The sequence below is a fragment of the Eriocheir sinensis genome, chromosome 18, assembly GCF_024679095.1.
Source record: "Eriocheir sinensis breed Jianghai 21 chromosome 18, ASM2467909v1, whole genome shotgun sequence".
NCBI lineage: Eukaryota > Metazoa > Arthropoda > Malacostraca > Decapoda > Varunidae > Eriocheir > Eriocheir sinensis.
Window position 1 is genome coordinate 15,295,756 of NC_066526.1, and position 27,151 is coordinate 15,322,906.

The 27,151-nt window shown below is 42.2% G+C and overlaps 2 protein-coding genes and 1 long non-coding RNA gene across 6 annotated transcripts in view; all 3 read left to right on the top strand.

The window, feature by feature from the left end:
- The first annotated feature begins 359 nt into the window (after positions 1–359).
- Positions 360–7,875, top strand: LOC127000364 (uncharacterized). 2 transcript variants are annotated; one of them, XR_007753944.1, is made up of 5 exons: positions 360–656; positions 1,030–1,156; positions 1,331–1,475; positions 3,179–3,281; positions 7,608–7,875. It is a non-coding gene; the product is annotated as an uncharacterized LOC127000364 (long non-coding RNA). The 2 variants fall into 2 exon arrangements; XR_007753945.1 differs by having other exon boundaries at positions 639–656; positions 1,034–1,156.
- A 1,752-nt stretch (positions 7,876–9,627) lies between these two features.
- The window catches only part of LOC127000181 (uncharacterized), a 72,045-nt gene continuing 54,521 nt past the window's right edge, over positions 9,628–27,151 (top strand). Inside the window, exons 1-6 of the mRNA XM_050863574.1 lie at positions 9,628–9,696; positions 22,718–22,886; positions 24,264–24,423; positions 25,434–25,628; positions 26,173–26,343; positions 26,696–26,891. Of these exons, the coding sequence (XP_050719531.1) occupies positions 9,628–9,696; positions 22,718–22,886; positions 24,264–24,423; positions 25,434–25,628; positions 26,173–26,343; positions 26,696–26,891 (960 nt within the window). The remainder of the gene's footprint in view (positions 9,697–22,717; positions 22,887–24,263; positions 24,424–25,433; positions 25,629–26,172; positions 26,344–26,695; positions 26,892–27,151) is intronic.
- Positions 20,806–27,151, top strand: part of LOC127000365 (uncharacterized) — a 60,018-nt gene continuing 53,672 nt past the window's right edge. The window contains exon 1 of one of the 3 annotated variants that reach the window (XM_050864020.1): positions 20,806–20,950. The gene's annotated coding sequence lies outside the window, so the exon portion shown is untranslated. Of the gene's footprint in view, positions 20,971–27,151 lie in introns of all 3 variants that reach the window. The other 2 variants (XM_050864022.1, XM_050864024.1) reach the window with 2 other exon arrangements.

Below are 27,151 nucleotides of genomic sequence, written 5' to 3' on the forward strand. Positions count from 1 at the left end.
CATGGAGGGAAACGTTCATTTCTTTTCCTCTGCCAGAGCTAAATGACGAGGCTTCCCAACGTTCCTTAGTGACTGAGTGCGTGGATGGGCACGCTGGGGAGAGACCATCCCTTCTTCGAAACTCTGAATGTTACTCTACTACCCCCCACACACACACCCACACACACACACACACACACACACACACACACACTCGTTCACCCAGCCCAGGGATTCCAGATTTCTCTAGATTCCTTGCTCCCAGCCAGACCAACCAACCACAGGCCACACACACACGTACAAACGCACGCACACACCGGCAGTATCTAAGTCTACTTCACAGAGAGAAGACGTAACTAGTGTGTGCTGTTATATTTTGCGGATTTACAGAATTTGTCCATCCACTGGTCCGCCAAGACCGCAGCTCCACACACCAGCAGCACGCCATCCCGCTGGCCTCGAGCTCCAAGGAGATGCCACACCTTCACTGATGCCAAGTGTTCAGTGGTAATTGTGTATTCACTCCACTTCTCTGAAAACACAATTTATGCCTGTACCTGTACGTCATAGGTAAGGGATATAATTAATGTCCCACTACTATAATATGAAGGGGCAATGGTATTTTCGAAGGCGTTGAGTGACTACACAACTACCCAATGGACGTGCTCACATAATAGGTGCGTACCTGATTGCTTGTTTGGTGTTTGAGTTGTACGTACTAAATGTTTTCGTGACTCGGGGAAGAGGTAGACTAAGGCAAGGTCGGTAGAGGGGTGGTGTGTGTGGCACTGCAGCAGCATCTTCAAGCATTTTGTTAGGTTTGTTGACTTACATGGCATTGTTGCAGAAATACAAACACACGATGTACTATTTAGTCAAACAAGACTGACATGGCTATTGTGATTATTTTGTTTAAAGTGGTGATAGGATGCAGTGCGTGTGTGTGTGTGTGTGTGTGAGATCATAATTTCATCCTGCAAACACAATTCTATGCCCACAAATTATTGGAGCACCAGCCCCATCCCCATTTTGAAGCACTACTTGTTTCAGCTAGGCGGGCTGCTTCAACACTGCTTCGAACAGCAATGAAACTATCTCCGCGATCACCCCAGCCGGCAGCCGCCCCAGTGTGCGCCAAGACCCGGGCAGGGGCGGAGGTGACGACGAGGTGGTGGTGGTATGTTGCTTTGTGGCTAGTGTTATTTTTATTATCATCATTGTTATTATCATTAGTAGTACCAGAAGTAACAGTTCTCCAAATATAGGACTTGTGCAAGACTGGGGAAATGTAGGTGTTTGAGCGGTGGTGGCTGTAAGTAGTGCTACATATTGACTCAGATGGAGGTCCTAGGTTGTGGTAAATGACGGTGTAGTGGCGTCTGCTGCTGCGTGGATCTTTTTAATCGAGTAAAATGAACTGGTGATTTAAGACGAACACCGACGAAACACCGAGGATGGAAGGACGACAGGTAGTAGAGGAAGCAATGAAGAGAAAGGTAAGCTAAAAGAAATGATGGACTTGTTCTGTGTAATGAAAGTTCGCAATGTGATGTGGGAAACTGAATTGAATTTGTTCTATGCCAAACTCTTACTTTATATTAGACAACCCCCCCCTGTGGAAGCGCTTATTGGCTTGTTCAACTTTAATGCTACTGCCAAACTAGCTATGAGTTGTGTGCTTCTTCCGATGGCTTGGTACCATGAACAGTGACATCTCTCCTTTTGAGTTTTTTCGAGATCAAGAAGGTTGAGAACTGCAGGCACTTATTATGTCAGATTGGAGCTGTACTGCCGAACATGGTAGCCTGTAGCAATGCTTGAGGGGTAGCTAAGGAGAGTGACCACATCCTCGTAAGCCCTTTTAGAGACACTCAGAACTCGAGTCATCATCTAGTGCAGAGTTCATTGCATTTGATCATAGGTCTTTATAGTGTTACTTAAGCCTCATGTTAGGTCATAAAGGATCTCCATCTTGAGAAACTGAAGACTTGGCTTGTGCAAATATGCTCTTGACAATCTCAAACTGGTTCAATGGGCTCAGTATCCTTTAAGACCGTGAAGAATTACTGACTAACATACGTCAGGGATGGTGTTGCTTCACTCACTCGCCGCCTCCACTCCCGATGGTCCCTCTGAATGAGACCCAACTTAGTTACCCTTCCCATTGCAAGTCATTCTTGGCATAAACGATCAACTTGCCCCAGCCATGAGTTACGTGAACATTGCCTTGGCCTCCTCCACACAGGGTTGTCTCGCACAGAAACACTAGGCCTATAAGTAGGATCCATGTCCGGGAATTGAACCACGTGCTCATATAGCCGGAGTTGGCGTTCATGGAATAAGCTGAAAACGGGCCTTGATTCAGTTTCATGAGGTAGTCGCTGGTTCGACATGGTCATTCCAACAATACCACATGATCCTGTGAAGGAACTTGATACCAAAGGCAGCGACACACCCCTCTAAGTCACTATTCAGTGTTGCACAGCCACACAGTATGACAAAAAAAACTGAGCACAAGTGACTTTGATTTGAATTTTTGTCTGCCTGGATATATACCGATAATGCCATCATGTATACGCATGTTAAGTGAGTCCATAACACCATGGGCCAGGCCAATCCATCAAGTGACTTCCTGGTGTAGTGCGGCGACGGCCTGATGAACGAGCCTCCCATAACCCACTTAGCCAGTGGGGTACCTCTTTGGCCGACTGGTAAAGGAGTGGCTCTCCCGTTACGCTGGTCGCGGGTTCGATCCCCGGCGCCGGCAAACCTTTCCTTGTCTGGATTAATTTCTCGTGTGTTTCGTTACACGCAATGGTCGTGTGGGAGTGTAGAAAAGAGTAAATTCAGGCATTTCATCGCCACTGCCAGGCCTACTTGTCTCGGAGCCCCACTTTGTCCACTCTCAACCTTCTGAGCTCAGGTTTAATATGGTTCATCAGTATTGCAGGTCTGGCTGAAGATTAGCTGATGTCATGCTTAATGTATCATGAATGATATTTGCATTATTTAGTGTTTGATAATCATCACAGCGTTAAGTCAAGTACTGTATGTATGTCAACCATTGATTCATGCCAGGAAACTCCATTTGACATTATTGCCATCTTTAACATGGTAGATCATTTGTTCTATATAATGAACATTGTATAATGTTATACAGGCAATGTTGTTATATACTGAAGTAGGTAATCTCTTCCAGGTATCAACCATAGTCATCAGCTGGTATGCCTCCCATGCAGGAGTAGCAACCCTTCAGGGTGAGCAACCATCATAGTATTCATCTTTGTTTCTGCCACACCTGGGTAAGTATGGTTTACTGTACCTTGCATTAATGAATTTGAGATCATGATGAGCAGCCAAAACTTCTTAAGATACAAATGTATCTGAAATAAAATCCTATAAGAGGTGGTTGTAATCTGTCAGGATAGGATGGAGGAAACAATGGAATCATATATTTGGTGTGAGTGAAACAGTGTAGGGAGTAGATTGTGGAGTGGCTGAATGGGCGAAGCATGGTGCTCTGAAATGCTTCAGAAATGTGATGAGAATGAGGATAACTCTTAAGAGTGTAACCAGTGTAATAGATCAATGGAGTGGATGATGAGTTGTCATTGGAGAGCAGGGTGTTATAGGTATGTACAGTCTATAAAAGAAACATATTAGTGTCTCCGCAGTATATTTCAGTTTATCTATATTTACAATGCTCTCCTTCATGGAAACCTCCCTCTAGGGGTGGCCAAAGCAAAACTATCTCCAATTTTCTGTTCCAGCACTCCTTCGCCTACCAACTCTCTCCTTTCTTCATTCATTCAGTTTATCCATTTCACTAGTGGCTTCCCCCTGGCACCCCCTCCATCATTTCTCCCATGATATACTTTCTTCACAGTCATCATCATCGTTAATTAATGCCCGAGTGTCCAAACCATCTCTGAGCAACCACTCCACAATCACTACTAAATCTAATAAATGCTTTCATTTTCCTCTCACTTCTCACTGCCATTACCACGCACACCAAATAAAACTCATTTTTCCTGAGTATACTCTTTGATTACTATACAGAATTATTAGAACTTTGAGTATTAGGAAACAGTTGGTTGAATACTTTCTTATATCTACCCTTGTTTTAACCCTCATGCTCACATTTCCTTTAACTCTACAAAGCACTTAACACTTCCCTGCCACTCACAGAACTCATACCCATTAATTTACATCGTCCAAACCATTTCAGACCACTTCACTTTACTGTACCTTCCAAAAGCTACTGGCCTGAGTCTAAAGTTAATGGCATCACAAAAGAGGTGGATTTTCAGATTTTCAGTGGATTGAAATGTTATTCCCATAGTCTGTTTCATTCCATCTGTCCACTCACGAACATAGATGTAGTACCTGCGCACTGTTTGTTTGTAATTGCGTAAAGATTAACTTTTTATTTTTAGTGCTATATTTGAATGTTTGTGTAAACAAAGGACCCTCAAGTTCTTTTATATTAACCACAAGCATGCCAATATGCATCGATAATATACCACACAAGCACATGACAGACAAGCTTGTATCAAACAGAATAGTCAGATCATATTCAAATGATCTAAGGCCTTTCAAATACCTATAATTCATCTCATTTCAGATACATAAAAAGACATCTGGCTCTTCAAATGCCTATGCAAAAGGAATTTTAATTTGTTGCATGTAAATAACATCAATATTATTTGAAATAACCTAGTGTCACATTCAAGTTATTTACTATTTCATGTTATTTCGAATATTAACCATGATTTACATGCAGTAACTTATTAAAATACCCTTTATTAGCACTTATAGAGCTATAGGAGTTGCAGTTTGAAGCAAAAGAAAATGAAAATGTTTATACACTTTTGTGTTCCTTCCATTAATGTAATACAAGTGTAGTGTTCCTGTACACTCAAGATATACAGCAATGTATCATGAACATGACAGTAGGTTCATTTCCTAATTATTTGGTAAGAGTACAGCATTTCAGTCCACTGCAAAGCTGCCTACTCTTGTAACACAACTCGAGACTTAAGCCAGTATATGTCAGTGGCCACAACTTTACCAACCACTCACAATCCCCTTCCTTTACTGATAAACCTACACCAACCCTCTCGTACATGCTTTCATTGCTTTCAACATTCCATTCTGCATTTTAATCTCCCAGACAAGTTAAGCAGAGTTCACAGCTTAATGAATGTAGTGACTGTAGTCGATTCACAATCTTGTTCCTCTCCAGCAGCAGCTTGATCCCTAGCTGAGTATGTAAGGACGCTTCTGATTGGCTGTTGGCAAGTGGGGTGCCTGACGTCTATGGCGCCCAATGCAATTGTGTATGTTTGGTAAATATTCATATTTATGAACTTTCATAATGCAACATAGGTAAATTTTTTTGGCCTCTTTAGATTGAGAAGTAACTGTAAAAGTATAATACAATTTTCAAAACTTGTTAGGGTAAAAAAAATAGTAATTATTACATGATTAACATAAGTCGGAGAAATTTGATCTTTATACCTCTTTTTACAAACCTTTCCTCATATCATTTGATATAGCACTTTATCTAAAATCTGAGAGTACCATTGTAGTAATTTTATGTACAAGAATGCATATTATTCTAAAATAGCTTCCACAATGGCTGCAAATATTGATAATAAGTGGTACAAACATTAAATGTTATTCTCTAGTTCCTACTCACAATCATGACTTTTTTACCCATGAGTTTGGAAAATAGTTTTATAGTTGTACAATTATTTCTTAATCCAATGATGTCACAGAAGAGCAGTAAATACGAAGATCTTTTTAACACAGGCTATAATACTCTGTCTATTTGTAGCTTGCAGCTGATTGGACAGCGCCCTGAGGCAGCCTTCTCCCACACATCGTAGAAACAGACCTCGCCACACTACTAGTTTTACTTTTATGCTCTGGACCACTCATGTCATGTAATACATAATTGGTTTCTTCATCACTGGACAGTAGAAAGACTGCAGATTACAACTGTGTTAAAAACAACTTAAATTGACTAAAAATAAAGGAAATAATGTGAGTTGAATTCAGACGGGGTATAAATGTTAACACTGCTTTTTATTCCATGTCAATTCTTTCACAGAATTATTAAGCTACTGTCAAATGACACCATCTGTTAAAGAAAATGCTCCTGAAGACAACAGTGTCAACAGATTATCAATAAGTCGGAGGTAAGGAAGTTTTTATACAATGTTGTGGGCAATTGACTTGTGGCTTCCTAGCGTAAAAGGACAGATAGATTTAAGTTGTTTTTAACACAGTTGTAATCTGCAGTTTTTCTATTGTCCAGTGATGAAGAAACCAAGTATGGTCCAGAGCATAAAAGTAAAACTTGTAGTGTGGCGAGGTCTGTTTCTACGATGCGTGGGAGAAGGCTGCCTCAGGCCGCTGTCCAATCAGCTACAAGCTTACAAAAGTTGCTTAGGCTCCAGTTGCAAGCTACAAATAGACAGTCTGAGTATAGTAGTTATAGTGTGTTGGACAATGGAGGCACAAGATGCTCCACCTGCTGACAGCCAATCAGCAGAGTCCTTAGTTACTTGGCTAGGCGCTCAGGATCCAGCTGAAATGAATGGACTTATGTTAATACATGAGTAATAAGCTTTGTTAAGTTACAAAACAGTAACTACTATGGGTTTCAGAGGCTGTGTTCCCTCATTTTTCAGGAATAACTGTAACAAAATGTTGGGTTAGGTTCATATTCTATCAAAGATTGTTTCAGTTCTTCCACTAATTTTTGTCAGTCATTTATTAACAAAAGTGAATAATTAAGGCACTTCCCTTCTATTCATAATGTAAAATTTTGTGTAGAGGAGCCGTCCTCTAGCACAAACGTATCACGATGTCGCTGTGACATCATTCCCTAGTTACCTTCCACCCTGCTGACAGGTGATACCAGTGCTCCTGCCAGTGTCAGCATTACTTTATTTATCCAGGATGAAAAGGGCGTCTATATGGAGACTCGCCCAGAGGGACCCCCAGACTTGGCGTCGTAGGGTGGGTGAGGCGACGTGCCCCCCAGTGTATGCCCCCATTGATTGCCCTCAAAACCAGCTCACTTAACACGAAGCCACCAAGATATTGTTTTGATGCATTTCTTAAAGCGAGACATAGTTGCATAAATATTTTCTCTTTTCTACTTTAATTTCTCATAATTCATGTACTATTGCTTGCATTCAGTTTTCATTTCTAGCGTGTCAGTGAGGTGGAAGGTAACTATGGGGCAGAGCCTAGGAAGTGATATCACAGTGACGTCACAACACGTTCGTGCTGGAGAACAGCTCCTCGATGTGGAATTTCACATTATATGTAGAGAAGGGAAATGCCTTAATTATTCACTTTGTTAATAAACGACGGCGACAAAAAATTAATGGGAGATCCGAAACAATCTGACAGAATATGAACCTAACCCAACATTTTTGTTTTGGTTATTCCTGAAAAATGAGGGAACACTACCTCTGAAACCCATAGTAACAATAGTTACAGTGAACTTTACTCATTTAAATTTGGGGCAGTAAACAAAAGCAATGTAGGCCACTGAGTTTCTCTGAAGTTTAGAAAGGTGCAAAACATTCTTTTAAAATTTTCTCCTCCAGACACCTGGGTAGTCCCCATGACTGAGAGCAAGGAGTTCTCAATCAAGATGAATACAGCTGGCTTGTGGGAGCATTGTAACACCTGGTCAGGACCATAGAGCACCATGCCTGAAAGAAGCAATGGCATTCAGTTTCTTCTGCTCTCCACATCTCAGAAGAACAGCAACTGGAAAAAAAAACCTTGTTGATTCAATTGCTACAAGCTATTTCTGTAACACTGACTGTATTCCTAAATTCCTGAAAAGTTCATTAAATATACTACTGCAGACACACTCGTTTGATTTTTAACTGGATTCTATTATTAATAATCATTATTAGTATTACACTCGACCCTCGATTTAACGGATTTCAGATTTACCGGACCACAAGATCTCAACGGACAAATAGCCACCAGCTTTAGAAACTTAAAAACCCTAAAATAACAATAAACGCATGCGTGCAGACAGCCCCGGCCGCGCGCCGGGCCCGAACAGCTGACGGGCGGCTGATGACAGTGATGGCGATGATGAGCGCAGCATGTGGAAAACAAGAATTCGCAAATTGAGGAGCCTGGGCCCACAATAAACACAGCCACACACACGGGCCCCAACGAAAATGGCGCCGATGTGGGGGCCACGCCGCCGACACCCATCATCACCACCATCATCATCCGCCCGTCAGCTGCTCAAGCCCAGCGCGTGGCCGGGGCCACTCACACACGTGCGCCTGGCCGCCTGGATCATAAAAAAAAATTGTTCCGAGCTAGAAAGGAGGCTGGGTAGATTTGTCCGGTGTGACACCGGCTTTAGAAACGTCAAAACCGTATTTTCAAGCAACAGACCACCCTTCCCCCCTTTTAATCCGTTAAATCAAGGGCCGAGTGATTACTGTGTGGGAAAGGTGGCAGGGAAACTAAGGATGAAGCAGGAGCACTGTATTGTCTAACACAGTGGTTCCCAACCTTTTCTGTCCCGTTCCCTCTTTTCCAGTCAATTTTCACCTGTGGACCCCTTTTTTCCCGTCACCTAGTGGGCCACTCATAACCATCCCATGTGGGCCATGAATCTGATACCCCTGGTACTGTTGGCTAATGTTGAGCAATTTAAGCATTCAGTTTTAAGGGTTGTGTACAGTAGTATGGGTTTTTTTTCTGAGCCACATGTCTCCTAATTCCTGTACAATAAATTAAAAAAATAATCAATTTCTATGGACCCCTTGAAATTCTTCTATGAGCCCCTTTGGGTCCTTGGACCCCTGGTTGGGAACCACTGCTCTAACATCTTAAGAGAATGTAATGTACACACAGAGTAGCAGTACATACTCTCAGGGGTGTCTGTACTGCTGTTCTATATGTCTGTTACATTCTCTCTGAAGCATTACCCCAAAACAAGGGAAGCTGCCCACCTTTGCTCAATTTATTACTATTAGGAGGAGGTTCAAATACTGTGACAATTGATTGTAATGGGGATATAATCATTCCTAGCAGGTGTCACCAGTGATTAAGTCCTTGTGCCCACGAAGCTTTAACTATTCTCTCAGTTATCATAAATTACCCGTGTTTCTCTGGGACTTGTAACAATTACACTTCAGTACAATAAGTAACACTGTTGTTAATAAAAATGTAGCTGATCTTTCTTGTTGTTTTATTTATTGGTAAAATGAGAGAAAAGCCTATTCTCATCAAAAATCATTCTTGCATGATAGCTCTGCAAAATCAAGTGAAAATAGGCTTTTTAAAAAATTATATTTGCATTACAATATTTGCTGAGTACCTCCTTAGGGTGTATCAGTGTCGTTTTTGGAGAAATTTATAAAAAAACATTAGGACGTCAAACAACCCGACAGAAAGCACAGCCTCCATTGTTTAGTGTCCGTGTGCAACTTGGCTTCCACTCCAAAAGTGTTTCCCTACACCCACGACTCCTGGCCTTAAATCCCATCACCTTTGACCTGACCACGCTCCTGGTAGCAGCAGGCGTCCACCCAAGGTCTTGGTTCATCTCACACAATAACCAGCAGTCAATTGAGGGCAGAGTATAATATGCTGGGAGTGGAAGCCAGTGACCTCACGGAGACACAAACATCTGGCCTTCCTAGTGTTGGGGGTAAGGTGGTTGTCGAGATGCCTGACACCCTGATGTTTTTGATAAATTTTGTCAAAGGCAACACTGATACACACACCCTTGGCAGGTACTCAGCAAATACAGTCAAGATGCGTATGATGTGGATTCATAAGGCGCGGTTTCCTATGACGCGGTATGGTTTCAGAACCGTATTTTCAGATCACGCGGGTAAAACCATCTATGACGCAGTTCGGTTCGTAGTCTCCCCTGCCCGGACCGCTCCAGGTCCTCTCAAACGCGTGACGCCGCAGCCCGAGTTGCCTACTCGGACCGCCCGCTGCAGCTCGGTTTGGAAAGGTGGAGCGCCTCCGTGCTGTGATGATGTCATCAGTAAATGTGGCGGCCCAAACAAACACATATAAGTGCTTCCATTGCATTTCACCTCTCTGTGCCACCATAACCACTGCAGCTTCCTTTTCATTCTCTGTTACAAGGAGCTTGTCGGCCAGAACAGCTTGTGATGCATGTTTAAACGTCGTCAGGAATATCAGCGGACACCATTTTCCTGCCAGAACAGCTAGTAAACGTTGTCACTCACTGGCAGGAAAATGGCGTCCACCGATCTTCCTAACGACGTTTACTAGCTGTTCTGGCAGCAAAATGGCGTCTGCTGATATTCCTGACGACGTTTAAACATGCATCACAAGCTGTTCTGGCCGACTGACGAGCTCCTTGCAACAGAGGATGAAAAGGAAGCTGCGGCATCACGCATTTGAGAGGACCCGGAGCGGTCCGGGTGGCTTGGACAGCCCGAGTCGCTCTCTCAAACGCTGGCAGCTGCCCCCGCACGCATGGCGCCTCATCTTGCCTCATCTCCACAGACTCATCTCGGACTGAACAACATCAAAAGGCAGTTAATGCCTACTGGTGCACTCGGGCTAGAATGAACGAAAAAAAAAAAATGGGTGTGGGTTCGGCAAAATGGCAAGGGCCAGAACCAAATTGTATTTTCTCCATAGGTTTAGTTATTCCTATGACGCGGTTTCCTATGGCGTGGCCGTTGCTCAGAAACAATTAACCGCGCCATACGTGACTCGACTGTACTGTAATGTAAATATAATTTTTTAGAGCCCATTTTTGCTTGATTTTGCAGGGCTTTCATGCAATAACTACCTTTGATGAGGATGGGGTTCCACACGGCATTAATTTTCTCTCATTTACAAATAAATAAAACAACGAGAATCATCAGCTGCATTTTTTTCAACAACAGTATCACTTATTGTATTGAACTGTAATTGTTACAAGCCCCAGAGAAAGACAGGTAATTTACAATAATTGAAAGAATTGCTCAAGCTTCGTGGGCCCTGTGACCTAATACCCGCTGGCTGGCAACTCTGAATATACCTGACTGTGAAGATATAAGGATTTCTAATGCCACTTTATGTCTAGGGACAAACAGTGTAAATTTGTTGAAATGAAGGAGCTTAATATAGAACCATCAACTGGAACTTTCCCTTGTTCCCAGCTATGCTATTCAGTGCTATTTAACCTGGGTGGAAGGCTTCCTTTGGGAGGGAGGAGGGATTTGATGGAAGGGAGAAGGGAGTGCTGTACTTGTATGGGAAAAAAACCTACAATTACATAGTTCTGAGATGGAATCTGTGTTCTGTCTATGTTGTTGCAGTGACAATTTGGCACAAATGAAACTACAAGCAAATATTAGTGAATAGAGGGAACCACACAGCTTGCTTAGTAAACTGGTAAAGAAAAGTGAATCTATCTACTTGATCTCTCATTTAAATTAAATTACCAGGTTAAGATTTTATATAATAAACTGGTTACCATCTAGGGTGGACAGCTCTTCCAATACCTGAAATAGGGAGACGACAGCAAGATAGACTGAAGAGCAGTGCTACTCTACTCTGACCCACACACCAACAAGTATAGAAAAAGAAACCTTCATGTATCTGATGTCTGCAGGCCGTCCCATCACCAAACTCCTGGAGGCCAATTAATATCCATTGTACAGTCTTTCTTCCAGCTTAGCTCCCTGCCTGCCCTGTAACATAAGGGATGAAATTAGAAGATCTGGACAAAATCAAAGTGGGGATAGGGCATTAAAGTTAAAATAGACAGATCATATGAGTTGTAATATAAGTTGTATGTATGAAGGGGGCCAGTAGGCCATGCATCCCTCCCTTCCCTCTTCCTTTACAACAAGACCGACCATGAAAACTCAGTAAAGAGCAATGTCACATTCTATCAGCTTGGCTTGTGTCAGTGGGGGCAAGGAAGGGACTGCATCACTCCATTGCCCACCTTAGCACTAACCCCCACTTCAGGGCAAGGGAAGAGTGAATGATGTGAAAAATTAAGACAGAAGCCAATGTATATTACCAATTAAGATATAACAATAAATAAAGGTTATAAGTAAATAAAGTTTATACAGTGGGCTCTTAGTGTGCTGTAGAAACATGACAAATACCAGCATGTATGTATATAAAAAATTTGCATACTTATTCTGACCCCTTAAAATGCCTGTTGTTGTAGTCCATGGAGCTGTAGTAGGTGTGCCTCTCACTCAGCTAAGGCAGGGCCATGAAAATCAAAATCAATCCCATCCTCCAGCATGAGAGAATGAAGCAAGGTAACTTTACGAATGTATTTATATAACTAATAAAAAATTGAGCACAATTAACAAAAGGAACAGAAATTGGCTTTTTTATTACAGACTAGTCAAGAAACAAACTGAATTTCAAGACATTGCTGGGTTCCTAGGTGCAATTGGGGCCACTGACAGAAAACATTAAGAAGTGATGGTAAAAAACAAATATTTTCAACTCGGACATTGAATTCAGGTTTTAACAGTTTTGTTATCCTTGAAACGTTCCCAATTTTCTGTGAAAACAGCACATTGATATCTCAATTCCTTGTCTTTAACTTGGCTTTGTTTATGTTCATTAATTTAAAGAGCCTCACCGGACGCCATGCCAGGTGTTTTGTTGTTGCTCATGAATGAAAAAGGTTGAATTATTTTATAACATTTTTTTTATATTCTGTTAGTATTTTATAATATGGACCACCATGTCAATATCAAGCAGCTCTGGGTGGTGAGTGAGGTGCAGCAGTGAGTGACACACTTGGTGTTTCCTCAGATGCTTTGAGAGGAGAGAGCGTTGACACTGTTCAATTGCTGAAAGCCTTTCTCTCTTGTTTTATTTTACTCCTGTTCCTGAAAGGAGTCAGTGGTCATCAATCGAAGTTGAAGACAAGGCAGAGAGAGAGAATGGAGATGATAAACAAGAGTAAAAGGAAGAGTTAAGACAAAGAGATCCACCAACCACGTGCACATCCATCGGGTGCTGCTTCCTCGCCACCCCCACAAGAGGGGACCAGGTGCCAAATAGGCCTGAATATTGTATACCATATAATAAACACTGGTTTGCCTTCGTTTGTCGTTCTTATCCCAAAATGTGTAAAATTCAGTTGCAATAAGCCTTAAACCATCATGATACACTTCAACATAAAATTACTCATATCTCAAAACCAAAGGTATTGACATTTGGGGTGCAATTTCCCTGTTGTTTTTGAAGTGTCTGTAGATATAAAGGTATCGTTCCAAGAAAGGGAAAACTTTTATCATGAAACTTTTAAAAAGATAAAACCAGATCCCAGTAATTTTTTCATACAAAAAATGAAAAAAAATTGTCACCAAACTTTATCTTATTTTTCATATATGAAATGCGATAACTAAAATCTGCCATGATAAAAAAAAAGCTGTATTTATCCATTATCTCCAGACTTAATTTCAAAATAGTCGGTTGAAAAATAATTGAGGTTTTGTAAAGAATGTTAATGTCATTTTTTGGCATTTCCATCTTAACCAGGTGGCCACAAGGGAAGGTGAACAGCAGGACAAGACACGCCAGACACAATAATGTTGAGCGCTGGAGTGCAATGGGTGTGATACTAGAGAAAAACACCAAGCCTGACACACGGTGACCTGAGGTGGCTGAGACAGTGACCCACACTAAGTGATCACAAGGGAAGGGGCACAGCACGGCAAGATACGCCAGAAACAATAGTGTCAAGCCCAACATTGCCAGATTGTCGTAATCAGCCTTCTATGTTTGCCAACTTGAGACCCAAAAACTGCCTCCTCGACCCCAATAATTGCCTTCATATAAAGTTATCGTTAAAATGGTTAATTATTGGTGTTTTTTGGCAATAGCTATGGCTCAGAAACCAGTAATTACAAGGCTCTGAGTACGATAACCTGGCATCGGTGGCCTGGAGTGCAGCGGATGTAATACTAGAGAAACACATCAGGACAAGACACACCAGAGACAATAGTGTTGGGTTCTGGAAGGCAATGGGTGCAATACTAGAGAAAAAACCCAAGCCTGATGCACACTGACCTGAAGCAACACAGTCTATACTAATTGCTATATGGGAGCAACAGTTAGTGGCTCTTTTTTTTTACATCTTTTTGTTGTCCTCTCTGTGCTGTAAAAAAAAAAAAAAAAAGAGAAAATAAACCTTGAATGCCCTTGAATTTTGTTGCCCTCTCTGTGCTGTAAAAAAAAAAAAATAAATAAATAAAAAAAAATTTGAATGCCCTTGAATTTTGTTGACCTCTGTGCTGTAAAAAAAAAAAAAAAAATAAAAAAAAACTTGAATGCCCTTGAATTTTGTTGCCCTCTCTGTGCTGTAAAAAAAAAAAATTGAATGCCCTTGAATTTTGTTGCCCTCTGCTGTAAAAAAAAAAAAATTTGAATGCCCTTGAATTTTGTTGCCTCTGTGCTGTAAAAAAAAAAAATAAATAAAAAAAATAAACCTTGAATACCCTTGAATTTGGTTGCCTCTGTGCTGGAAAAAAATAAATAAATAAATAAACGAAAATACAACAAAAATAATACAAGGGCAGGACAGGACCAGAGGAAGCCAAGACCCCTCACTAAACAGCCTTTCACATCTATAGTCAAGGGAATGATAGCTGCTCGAGACACTGAAATAAGGACTACAAGAACGTATTATGGGCCTGGGGGGGGGGGGGGGGGTAAGCCTTATTTTTATTCTTCTTACACACACACACACACACACACACACACACTACCTGGCCTCCTTCTCTCCCGCCCCCTGCACACCCCTGGCACGCCCCTGGCACCCGAGGACTTACTTATAAGGGCGGGAAACTCCTTCTCTTCCACACTTCTGCCGTCCTTCTTCTTCTTCTTCTTCTTTTGACCTGTAACGCTTTGTATCGCTTCTTAGGTCCTCCTCCTCTCGTTCCTCCCTTCTTATTCACACAACTTTCTTTTCAGCGTTATGTAATTTTCTAATCTGAAATAAAGCCACTTATATTCACTTATACGGACATTTGTCCACCCGCCTTGGTCTCGCTCTTGATCTTGATGTCACAGGTGGCTCGAGAGACTTCCCCAGCCCGGCCTTTGTATCGGCAGCTCCTGAGAAAGAAAAACAAAACATACCTAAAGTCTATGTTTTACTCGGGGCAAGGTATCATTCCGTACATCTTGCACGCCACATGCCCCAGCAGCAGCACCATCCACTCGCCCTAAAGCCCCAAATACATTGCCGAATTTTGGTTCACGAATGTGCGCGAATATGCAAGTCATCCTGTGTCGCGGACAAGTTCGGCATCTTTCTTGCCTGTTCTTGGCCGTTCGGGGACATGTCTGCGTCCACCTTGGTCCACCACGCGACTTTTGACAGTTAGTAACGACCGCCACGAAAGTTTCATGTTGCATGAAAAATTCGCGGCCGTTCGCCGAATGTACACGAATGCAAAATGGACGCCGAATTGTCGCCGAAATGTCGCCGACATGTCCCAGACAGTTCGGCGTCCGATTCGCGGTGTTCGGCGAATTGTCGCCGAATTTTGCCCGTTGAAATTTTAATTTTATTGGCAAATTTGTCGCCGACATGTCGCCGACTATTCGGGGACATGTCGCTCCCTCATATTTCCCATCTGTTACTTGTCTCTTTTCTTCCCCCTCGAGTGTTTCAACGAGAGAATAATGGTTACGCTGACCGCCCTCCTTGTCCTCGTTACTCTCTTCTCTCAGGCGATGAACACTAACGTCAGAACCCCGTACTATAAGTTAATTGACGTGTGGTATGTCGTCTTGATCTTCCTCTCCTTTGCTGTTGTGGTTGCCATTGCGCTTGTCAATTCTCTTAGGCTTTCGAAGGTGGACACAGAGACAATCCTGAAGAAAAAATTGTTGGCGGCCAAACGATGCAACACTGCCTCCAAGGTGTTGCTCGCCGCCTGTTTTGTGGCCCTGATCGTGACGTTTGTCTTGTTCAGCCAAGATATCCTGTAGGTGTGTCTGTGTGTGTGTGTGTGTGTGTGTGTGTGTGTGTGTGTGTGTTAACATATAGTTGTGGTATACGGGAGGAGCCACGCTCGTATTGTCTCGTCTCTGTATGCACTCTACTATAATCCAACTTGGCCTTGAAATCATAAATGGTCTTTGCATGGACATCCTTTTCCAGGCCGTTCCAGCTATCCACCACTCTTTGTAGAAAGCTATTCTTCTTCATGGTTCTTCTACAAGCTTCCTTTTTCACTTTCCTTCCGTGACCTCTTGATTCTCTTGTAGGCCTATCCCATATTATTAGATCTTCTTAGTCCACTTTTTCCATCCAGAGACCCTGCCCTTATGCAAGAGTTAACCAGCAACTTGACTCTTTCGTCCCTCACACTGGTAAACTCTGGAACAATCTTCCTTCATATGTGTTTCCTCGTGCCTACGACTTGAACTCTTTCAAGAGGAAAGTATCAGCATACTTCTCCTCCCGAAACTGACCTCTCTTTTGACCGCTCCTCTTAACTCTTTTTAAAGGAGTGATTTGCAGGCTTTTTTTTTTTTTTCCCTTGAGCTGTTTCCTCTGCTGCAAAAAAAAAAAAAAAAAAAAAACTCAGTACCCTGTATACCTACCTCAACCAGATCTCCCCTCTCCCTCCTCTGTTCCAATGTCAGTATAGGTTCAGCTGCTTCAGTCTCTCTTCGTATGTTAAGTCTTAGTCCAGGAATCCTCTCTACTTTCCTTATATTATTTGTCATTATACTCAGTGACCATACTGTTGCTGCGTACTCCAACCTTGGACGTATTATGGTTACACTCAGTTTCTTCATCATTTCCTCATCCAGATATTGAAAAACAACTTTTATGTTTCTCACAAGGCTGTAGGCCTATGTCACACTTACAGCTATGTTTGTGTGTTTCTCTGGCGACAAATTATCCGATACAGTTACTCCCAAGGCTTTTTCCATTGATGTTTTCTTAATGCTCTTATTTCCTAATGTATAATTCCATGAAATTTTCCTTTTCCTTTTGCTTTTGCCAAATTCCAAATTCCATCACACTGCACTTTCTGGTGTTAAATTCCATTTTCCATTTACGACTCCACTCCCAAATCTTATCCAGGTCTTGTTGGAGTGCTTGTTACTCCTATTCACTTCCACTCCCCCTCAGCAACTGAACATCATCAGCAAACTCATATAGCTGTTCACTCCCTTCAGTGGAGGCATCTTTTTCTCGTTCGATCTCATTAATAATTTTGAGAATCGATTCACATTTAGTCATGCGATAAATCGGTGTATTGCAGTGCTGTGTTTAGTACACTGTAGTGTGAGCGATAATAAATGCATTTCCAATGTTAATCAGTTTCTACTCCTTTCTTGCTTGTTTGTTGTGTGCCTGCATGTACCTGTGTGTGTGTGTGTGTGTGTGTGTGTGTGTGTGTGTGTGTGTGTGTGTGTGTGTAATCCACCACGGCCTGATCACGAGTTGAACTCGCTTTCGCCAGCAGGTACCCTCACGACACGAGCAAGTGCATGCTCATTATCGTCGATCTCTGGGTACTGCCAGGACCTCACTCACCACACACCCCATCCTTCTTGCTCAATAGGGGACAGTAACCACTCCTAGTCAACGGGAAGAATCCGGCCTGAGCGCTGCCTGTTTGGCCGTGAAGCCTTGCAGCGCGGCGCTCTAGCCGACTGAGGTGTGTGTGTGTGTGTGTGTGTGTGTGTGTGTGTGTATTTCACCACGGCCTGATCACGAGTTGGCCTTGCAATCGCCAGCAAGTATACAGCCCTGGGAGTCCATCAGCGTTGAGAAAGTGGCGGACTTGAAGCAGCAGGGTGTCAGGCCGGGTTCCCACTATCCCGTTTTGACGGTCCCGTCGAGGTTAATGACGTCAAAATAGCGTCACAAAAATGGTGGGCGCTCGGTACTGAGGAGATGGGATCCGTCACGTCGCTTGTCGACAAACAAAGCATGGACCACATGGACGACAGCTGATGAACAACCAAAAAACAACAACTGATTGAATTCTCAACCATCTGTCTGCATTGAAGTCGCTCCCTGTTCACAATATAATTTTGGTATGGGAGGAACTGAAATAGTTCGCCAATGACACCCGGGTGTTCTCTGCAACAGAAGAATACATATATTTGCCACCAATCTCCCCGCCACTCCCGTGGGTTTGTTTACACCTGGCTACGGCGGTGTGCGTTGTTGCCACACTTGCAGTTTTCAACAAAAGATATTCATCGCCAAACGAAATAGATGTACATTATGCAAAAGTATATATATTATCATATTGAAATGTATGTATATTTTATTCTGTTTCTAAGTACTTCCATTTCATATTTTCATGATATGTAAAATATTCAACATCGCTGGACGGGCCACCACGCCGCCGGCCCGGACCCGGTTTAACTTTTTTTATTTTCTCTTTAGTCACATCCCCTGGCAGCCGACACCCACAGTAACTGATATCTCTTCATCTTCCATACCTATAGTTTTGACACAGGGCAAGTGGAATATAAACTAAGGGACGAAACTAATAGCATTCAACCTTTAGAATTTCTCTTTAGTCATAGCCACAATGAACATAAACTAAAGGAAAAAAACGACAAACTTCCTTTTTTAACTGTAGTCTGGACCAGTCGCGGATCCAGGAAAAAAGTTTGGGTGGGGCCCCATGCCAGGATTTTTGTGGGTGGAGGGGGCATTAGCATAACTGGTTCGCCATTCTCGGCAGTCCTGGTCCTGAGTAGCTGGTGGACTGACCTGAACCAATGGGCACAACGACTGGTCTTGGTGCCAAAATATTCATGAGCGGCCAGTGGTCCTCTTCGGATCCGAATGACACGGCCGATTCCTCTGAGAAAAAGCACTGACTGGCAGCTGGCTTCTCTTCTAGGCTTGCCCCACCTTTGACTCGCGGAAAAAAATGAAAACAAAGAGAGGTAAAAAGACTGATAATATTTTGTTGTTGTTAGTATGACGGAGATTAATGGTTCTCCTATTGAGGTTCCTTTTATGGTCTATCAGGTAGTTGCTATATTTTTTCCGTTTTTTTTTTTTGTGTGTGTGACAACTTTACGAGATTCTAAGATTGGTTTACTAAGAGGCAATGTTATCTCTCTCTCTCTCTCTCTCTCTCTCTCTCTCTCTCTCTCTCTCTCTGTGTTTATCTTTCTATCTATCTATCTCTCTACTTATCTATATCTCTATCCATCCATCTATCTATCTACCTATCTATGTATCTATCTATATTTCTATCTCAACACTAGCTTAAAAAATATAGATCCCATGAGTATTACTGGCGTGCAAACAAATGAGAATAGATACGTTTTTGTACCTTCATTTTTTTCTCATAAAATTAAACCTCGACAGTGAAATTCATATTAGCTCTATTGTGTCACTTGATATACACTTCTTCCTAAAACATCAAGGCCATGAGAGAGTGTATAATAGGGTGTAGATTAAGGGTGGGGACGAATATAATTAAGACGAGGGGCAAAGATACAGAGGCTAGGGTAGGGACACACACACACACATACACACACACACACACACTATTAAAATACCATAAGTCAGCCAGGGGTATATGTGTGTGTGTGTGTGTGTGTGTGTAGGAGGCTGGCAGGGAAGGAGGGGTAAGATGAATAGATGATAGAGAGAAATGAGAGGGGAAGAAGAGGGGAGAATGGGAGGGAGAAGGGGGAAGGGGAATAATGAAGGCAAAGACGGGAAGGAAGGAATTAAGAATGGATGAAAGAGGATGGGAAGGGACGTTTGTTTTTTTTTTTTCTTTTTTTTTGGCCATCAGCCGATCGCAGCTATTACGGAGGAGGCGTCTCTCTCTCTCTCTCTCTCTCTCTCTCTCTCTCTCTCTCTCTCTCTCTCTCTCTCTCTCTCTCTCTCTCTCTCTCTCTCTCTCTCTCTCTCTCTCTCTCTCTCTCTCTCTCTCTCTCTCTCTCTCTCTCTCTCTCTCTCTCTCTTCTCTTCTCTTCTCTCTCTCTCTCTCTCTCTCTCTCTCTCTCTCTCTCTCTCTCTCTCTCTCTCTCTCTCTCTCTCTCTCTCTCTCTCTCTCTGGAAAAAAAATATATGCAAAGATGACAAGAGGAAGTCTTCCACTATTGAACCTCGCCTAACCCTGCCCAGTACCTCTTTTAACACTGTGGTGGGTGAGGCGACGCGCCCCCCGGGGTATGCTCCCATTGATTGATCAATTGATTCAGTTACAATAAATCAGTAACCCCAAAAGTATCCTATCTGATCAACATAATAAGATGACTGTATTTTTAAATATTAAGGTACCTGTACAGTGATAAAAGTAAATATTCATAGGCCGTGAGCCCCTCGGAAATGCGCCATAGACTTTCCGCATGTTTTGTTTTCTTTTCACAGGAGCTGCCGATACAAAGGCCTGGCTGGGGAGAAATCCCGAGTCACATGTGACATCAAGATCAAGATCATTGTTGCCAGTGTTGCCAAGGCGGTGCAAAATAGACTAGCTCTAGCTCATTGGCATATTGGAATCTTCCTGCAGAAGTCAAGGCAACTCGACAGGATCTAATCCCTACCCTGGTGGCAGAACATCCGCTAGCATTTAACACTGACGGGGCTCTGGAGGTCGTATTTTCATTAAAATTATTTAAGAAATGTAGCAGAAGCAGGAACGACCATAATAGGTTCTGTTACCTTTATTACATACCAAAACTTCTTATTTTGATACGGAATTTATCATTATCTTAATCTATAGAGGGGGGTATAGGGACGAAATTTTCCCTAGCGCATTTTTAGCGGAATTCACTTATCTCAATGTAGCGCCTTTAAGTCCGCCACCTTTGGCAACACTGATCGCTGCACAAGAAGAAGAAGAAGAGGAAGAGAAAGAAGGTCATCCTGCAGCTCGACAGTGTCATATTTGTAAAGTGGTGGTGCTTGTGCCGAGGACAGCCACGCAGGAAGGTTAATGAAGAGTAATTCCCGTGGGTTTGTGTGTGTGGTGTCTGCCTCTGCCCTGGGGGAGTGAACCATCATGTCAGAATTACACCCGTCGCACTAACGTCTGTGCTCCAGGAAGTACTTTGTGCACGTACAACACGCTGCTCTAATACTTTCCATTGCAAATCACTCGTTTGAGAGATATTGAGCTCAAAATATGGTTTTTGGGAAATGTTTTGAGACATTTCCGTTTATTGCATTTTGGAAGTGGAGCGCAGGTGAGGTGAGGTAGGGTTAGGTTAGATTGTTAGGTCAGGTTTGGTTAGATTTAGCATAGCTAGATTTAATTATAATGAATATGTGATACACCTTGCACAGCGCCATTGGTTGTTGTCGCTAGTGGTTGGTGGTCCGGTGGGTGTACTTCTGAAATTTTACCAAGGAAATGGTCAGGTTGCAAGGGTCCAAGGTATAGTTTCAACAACATTTGCTTGGTTAATTGGTAAATTTTCAGCTTAGGTCATCCTCCAATTCTGATGATGAAGCTGTATTTTCCTGATGGGTTTTGATGTGGGAAAAAAAGTGCTGAGAGAAACTCAGCACTTTTTTTCCCAGCTCTCCCCCCTTCCCAAAACTTGGAATTTCTACAAAACAAATAATGCAAACTAATACCAAACAAATCAAAGCTCACCAGAAATATTGGTTTTGCCCTCTCAAACAGAGCACTTTAGTCTTCACAAGATGTGAGGAAGGCAGATTCTGCCGCCATCGCTGCCTCTACCACATGACAACACAATGGCACAGCATGAAACATATGCTTATTTATTGGCTGCAGCAGGCCTGTGGCCTGCTGCCAAAATGTGATAAACGGAAGTATAGTTATCCCGGACAATTTACGGCTTCGCTCAACCAACGATTTCCTTACGTGGTTCATGTTTTTCTGGTGATAGATGTAGTGAATTGCACGATTTTGTACCTCATTTCCCGCAAATGTCTAGTTTGAGGATGACCTCAGCTGAACTAAAACCGGTTTACTCAGCAAGGAGCCCATGACTGTGTGCCAAACCTAAACTAATTATCTGGGTACACATAGATGGTATATATTTAGCTTTGTCTGTCTGATATTAATATTGGTATATATTTAGCTTTGCCTGTCTCATATTAATATTGCTTTTAACAAGAAGTCACCTATTGGTGCTTGTTTGGCAGAGAATTATTTATAACCCAACAGACTGATTCAACCTTAATATAATGGATTGTCATGTATTGCTGCAAAAATAGTTATCTGTTGACACAAGAGACAGTTGTTGAGTAAACCTTAAACTTAATGATTGGCATACATAAATTGGAAAATAGGTAAGGTAAGGTGTCAAACAGGTATGCACCAATCTAACAGATATGCATTAGGCATTTTAAAATGTCTCCACAGAACACTTTAAATTTCACTCTTTATTGTATTCTGCTCCTTAACCATTCTTTATATATATAAATAAAGTTTGAGATTTAAAGTGTTGTCACATTCTGTGGAGACATTTTTGAATGTCCATTTCGTACGTATTTATTGAACCAGTGCTTCCCTAATGGGAACCTCATCCTAATGGGATTGAAGGGTCTGATGCTAAGTCCTTTAATCATATACTACAAGTAAAGGTGTTAAGACATCTCATCTTTCAGACCAGAAGAATGCACCATCCAGGGGAGCAGACGAAGATTCACCTCAACCCAGACTTCATATCAAGAGGGAGGGCCCCATTGAACTCAAAGGTCCATGTTAACCCAGCCTTCCTTCAGAAATCTCAGGAAAACTTTGCAGTACAGAGCCATGTCTCTCCTGCTGCTGTGGCCTCCACCACCAACACAAGGCATGGGAAGCACTGGCAGGGACTGGCCTCAGGCACCAACAGTGTCACCACCACCCACATGACTGCAACTCTGCCCCACATGTATCATGGGGACACAAGTAGATATGTTTATACCCACAGTTCAAAGAGTATGAATGGCCCAGTATCAAGTGGCAGTAACACAAAGACTAGTAATCTGTATACAGCACCAAATACTAGTAATACAAAGACTTGTGATTTATATACAAAGAAAAGCAGTACAGTACCAAGTAGTAGCAACACAAAGAGTCATAGTTTATATTCAAAGAATAATATATATGATCATTACCATTGTGAGAGATTTTCTTCATATACTAAGGGATTGCCACAAACACAAAACATTGTTGCCAAAAATGTGGCTGTTGAAAAGCATTCTTCCTCTTACTCATGGAATGCCTCTAATGCCAAGACTTGGACTTCCTCCAATAAAGGAGAGTCATTCACTTCTGCAGACATGCATGTTAGTGCAAGTTTAGCAAAACATTCTGAATTTGTAACACAACAGTACACTTACCCAATCCCAGCAATGAAGTACTCCTCTGTTAACAAGTCCTTCATTAATACCACAGTCATTAGGAATATTGGAGCCAGTCAGAAAGTGACTCAGTCTAATGAAAACAAGGCTGCTGTTTCCCATTCTAGTCTCCATTCCACATCTTATAAAAAAAAGAATATATCTAACTCGGGCATAAGTTCGGTTAAGATCAGTGGGAACGTGAATCCAGTGAAAGCAATGCCCCCAGACCCATTAGCTGAAGGAAGTTGTGATAAAGTTACCAAGACTATGACTCAGGCCATGCAGGTAGCAGGACAAACAAGTTCTGACACAGTTGCAAAGAGCAAGTGTCCAAGTTTGCATATCAGTAAAAATAAAAATGAAAAAGCAGCATTTGACCCACTACCACAAAATACAGGAGGCACAGTAACAGAAAATGAGCTCCACAAAGTGCCAAAAAGTGTAGTAAGCAAAAATATTGCAAACAAATCTGATGGCTCAGTGGCCCAAGGCATGTTCACTAAAGCAGCCCAACTAACCCCAAACCAGAAATGGGTGAGCAAAAATAAGTTGGTGAATTCTTCATACAAGAAGCCGGCTCATACTAAAGCAACAGATCTCAATAGCAGTAGCTATCAAGTTGCCCTGAGAACTCCTAGGCAGAAAGGAAACTACAAGATCATAACTAAAACCAAGCTTGTGAAAACTAACTCTAGCAGCACAACTAAAAGCAAGGCGCAGCAGCAGACAGGCATGGAAGGACAGTCTATGGCTCATGGCTCAAAGACAATACATTGCACCTCACCTAGAGTGACCAGCATAATGAGGGCTTCAAAATTATCTCCAGCATTCAGAACACATCATATGAATACAAGACTCAATAACAAGAGGAGATACTCAGTTCTGTCCCACACAAAGCTTATAAAGAGTCAGAACCTTTCTGGAAAAGGTTCTACCCCAGGGAAACCAAAGTACTCAGTCAACACCAAAAACAAGCTTGTCAGAAGGCGTTCCAACAGCGGCAGCTCGAAGACCCTAAGCAAAGCAAAGGCCAGTAAGTCAGAAACTGATAAACAGAAAAAGTTCCACGTTCTTTCCAAGACCAAGATTGTTAGGAGAAGGTCAAGCTCAGGTGTTTATAAAGTCTTGTCCTCGCCAGTGGTCACAACACCCGCTCTTCACAGGAAGCGAGCCATTGTCAAGAAGCACAAGCTTGTCCGAAACGTTTCCTCGGCTGTAGCAAAACAGGACACATACAAGTGTAACAGAAAGTCATTCCCAAAAAGGGTCAACACTACCTTCAAGGTAATAAACAATTCCACTAAGGTCTCTTCCAAACAAAGGCTTGCCAAGGGAATTGTTTCCAAGTACAAGATTAACCGTCTGAAAGTTGACTCCTGGAACAACTTCAGGAAACATCCAAAATACTTTGAATATTCCAAATCAAGACAAAAAAACAAGTACAAGTTACAAAACAAGGAAGGGTAAGTACACAGTTCTGTTTGATAATCATTATGTTCATATATTATCAATAATAGTGTCATTATCAAATGATCTAAAATATCTTCACATTATAGGAACACAATACCTTTAAGAAATCCACCATTCAAATATTGGAGTAGGTCAAACAGTGACTGATCAACAAACCATGTTTTACTACACTCCTGTGATGTAACCAACTGATGCCTCCAACAAGTTGCACTGTCACAAATTTTCAGGAGTGCATCCAAGCGGTCGGACAGATTCATCAATATTGGTGGGATTCTGTACAAGTCCACCAAAACATCTCTGAGGAAGCAGCTGCCCAAGGCTAACTATGAAGCCAGTGGGAAGAAACCTGGTAAACTTTTCATGCAGACTAAAATATTACTCATTGGTTAATTGTTTATCAATATGAGATTTTTATGTTACATTATTCTAATAATCATAATATTCATTCCCTGCAAGGAGCCCCGTTTGAACTTTTTTTTTCACTCTGATCTGATGCTAATATGTGAATCCAAGTTCATGCTGTGATGCAAACAATTACTTTAAAAATCTGATGCCAAAATGTTGCATATTTTCAATTCATATTTCGTAAAACTGCCTAGCAGCTTAAAATATTGTTTCCCCTAATATCATTAACTTCCAGACATCACCTGCACGTCTCCCTTCGAGGTGAGAAGTTCCACCTCACTGCTGGAGGAAAAACACTTCAGCGCGTCATGCACTCCCCAGCGGCCAAGAGCAGCCTGGCCAGAGTGCACCTTGGCGGTCTCACATACACCCGTACCCACACCGGCCATTATGAGCTGACCAAGACCCACCAGGCACGCGCACGCTTAAGGTACAGCACCACGCATTTTTTCTTGATTTAATTTTTTTCATAGCAAAGGAGACATACTAAGGGTAAAACAAAAAGTGTAAGAAATCAATGCCTGCTACTTGCTGTTCCTCCCACTTGTAAAAAGAAACATTCCCAAAAGAATGATATTAGTTCCAGAGGCAGCTTGATATTCTCCTTAGTACTTTGCAAAGCAGCAGCCTCAATGCACTTTCTTTTCTTGCATTGTGGTTCCTGCATGCTTTAGCTATGTCACTGTCTTAAGGTGGGAAAGGGAGGGAATGTTGCTTGTTACGATTAATTGTTTGACTTTTGGTTAGTGATCAGGCCATGGTGAATTAACACACACACACACAAGATTTTTTAGTTGAAGTAGTTACCTAAATATAAATAAGAGGTATGTGCCTATCGTACAACTTTACGAATGGGAGTTGGATTAATTAGATTTTTACTGACTGACTCTACCCCAGATCATTCAACTCTGTGACTCCAGCTCAGGCTCCGACTCCATAACCTTGTATGTAATGCCTGGGTTCCCTCCTCACAGCTCGGCCCGCCAGCGTAGTGTGGTGACCCTCATGCAGAAGAAGAGGAAAGCTTTGTATCAGAAAAGAAATGAATACTGTGTCTTCTTCAATCGCTTTGGCCGCTGCACTAAAAAGGACAGGGGGCAGTGTCCCTATGTTCATGATGCCAGCAGAGTAGCCATTTGTACAAGGTAAATTTCTGAGGCAAAATGACAAGTATGTAAATTCCTTGACATGTTTATAAACAAGTGGGAATACACCAAGTCTGAATAGCACATGTGGTGCATATAGAAGCTTGTGCTATTTGAATTTGCATTACTCGACACATGTAACCTAACCCCTGTGCACCTCAATTCCTCAGCATAATTTTTTTATTTTGCTCCATGCCTTACATCATATGAGACTTGCTCATGTTACTAGATAATCTCCTTTTGGGTATTTTTTATCTCATGCAACTCACAAATCACGCTGTTTGATCTTGTGCTACTTGGGACCCTACTATACTGTTTTCAGTCTATGGACTTCATACTGTGTCTTTCACAGGTTCCTGAGAGGCCGTTGCCCCGTCAACAACTGTCCCTTCTCCCACACAATTGACCCAAGCAAGATGCCGGTGTGTTCTCACTTCCTGCAAGCCGCCTGCTCTCGAGAGGACTGCCCTTACCGCCACGTCAAAGTCAATCCTTCAGCCCCTGTGTGCCTTGGCTTTGTAAGAGGACACTGTAAGGCTGGAGAAGAAGTGAGTACAACTCTTGTCTGTCTCATCCTCCAGTACTGTTGCAAAAGGTTCTTCAGAGGATGGGTCACATTAACCTACCATTTGGGGTGTCACTTCTTCACAAACCAATCAATCAATCAATGATAGCATACGTCGGGGGGGGGGGGTCATATCGGCCACCCGTCAACGCACTAATAGATCATTTTTAGCTAGGCTTGATAACCACCATACTGTGTTGTAGTTATAAGATAGTTTTAATGTAGAATGCTTGTTTCTAAAAT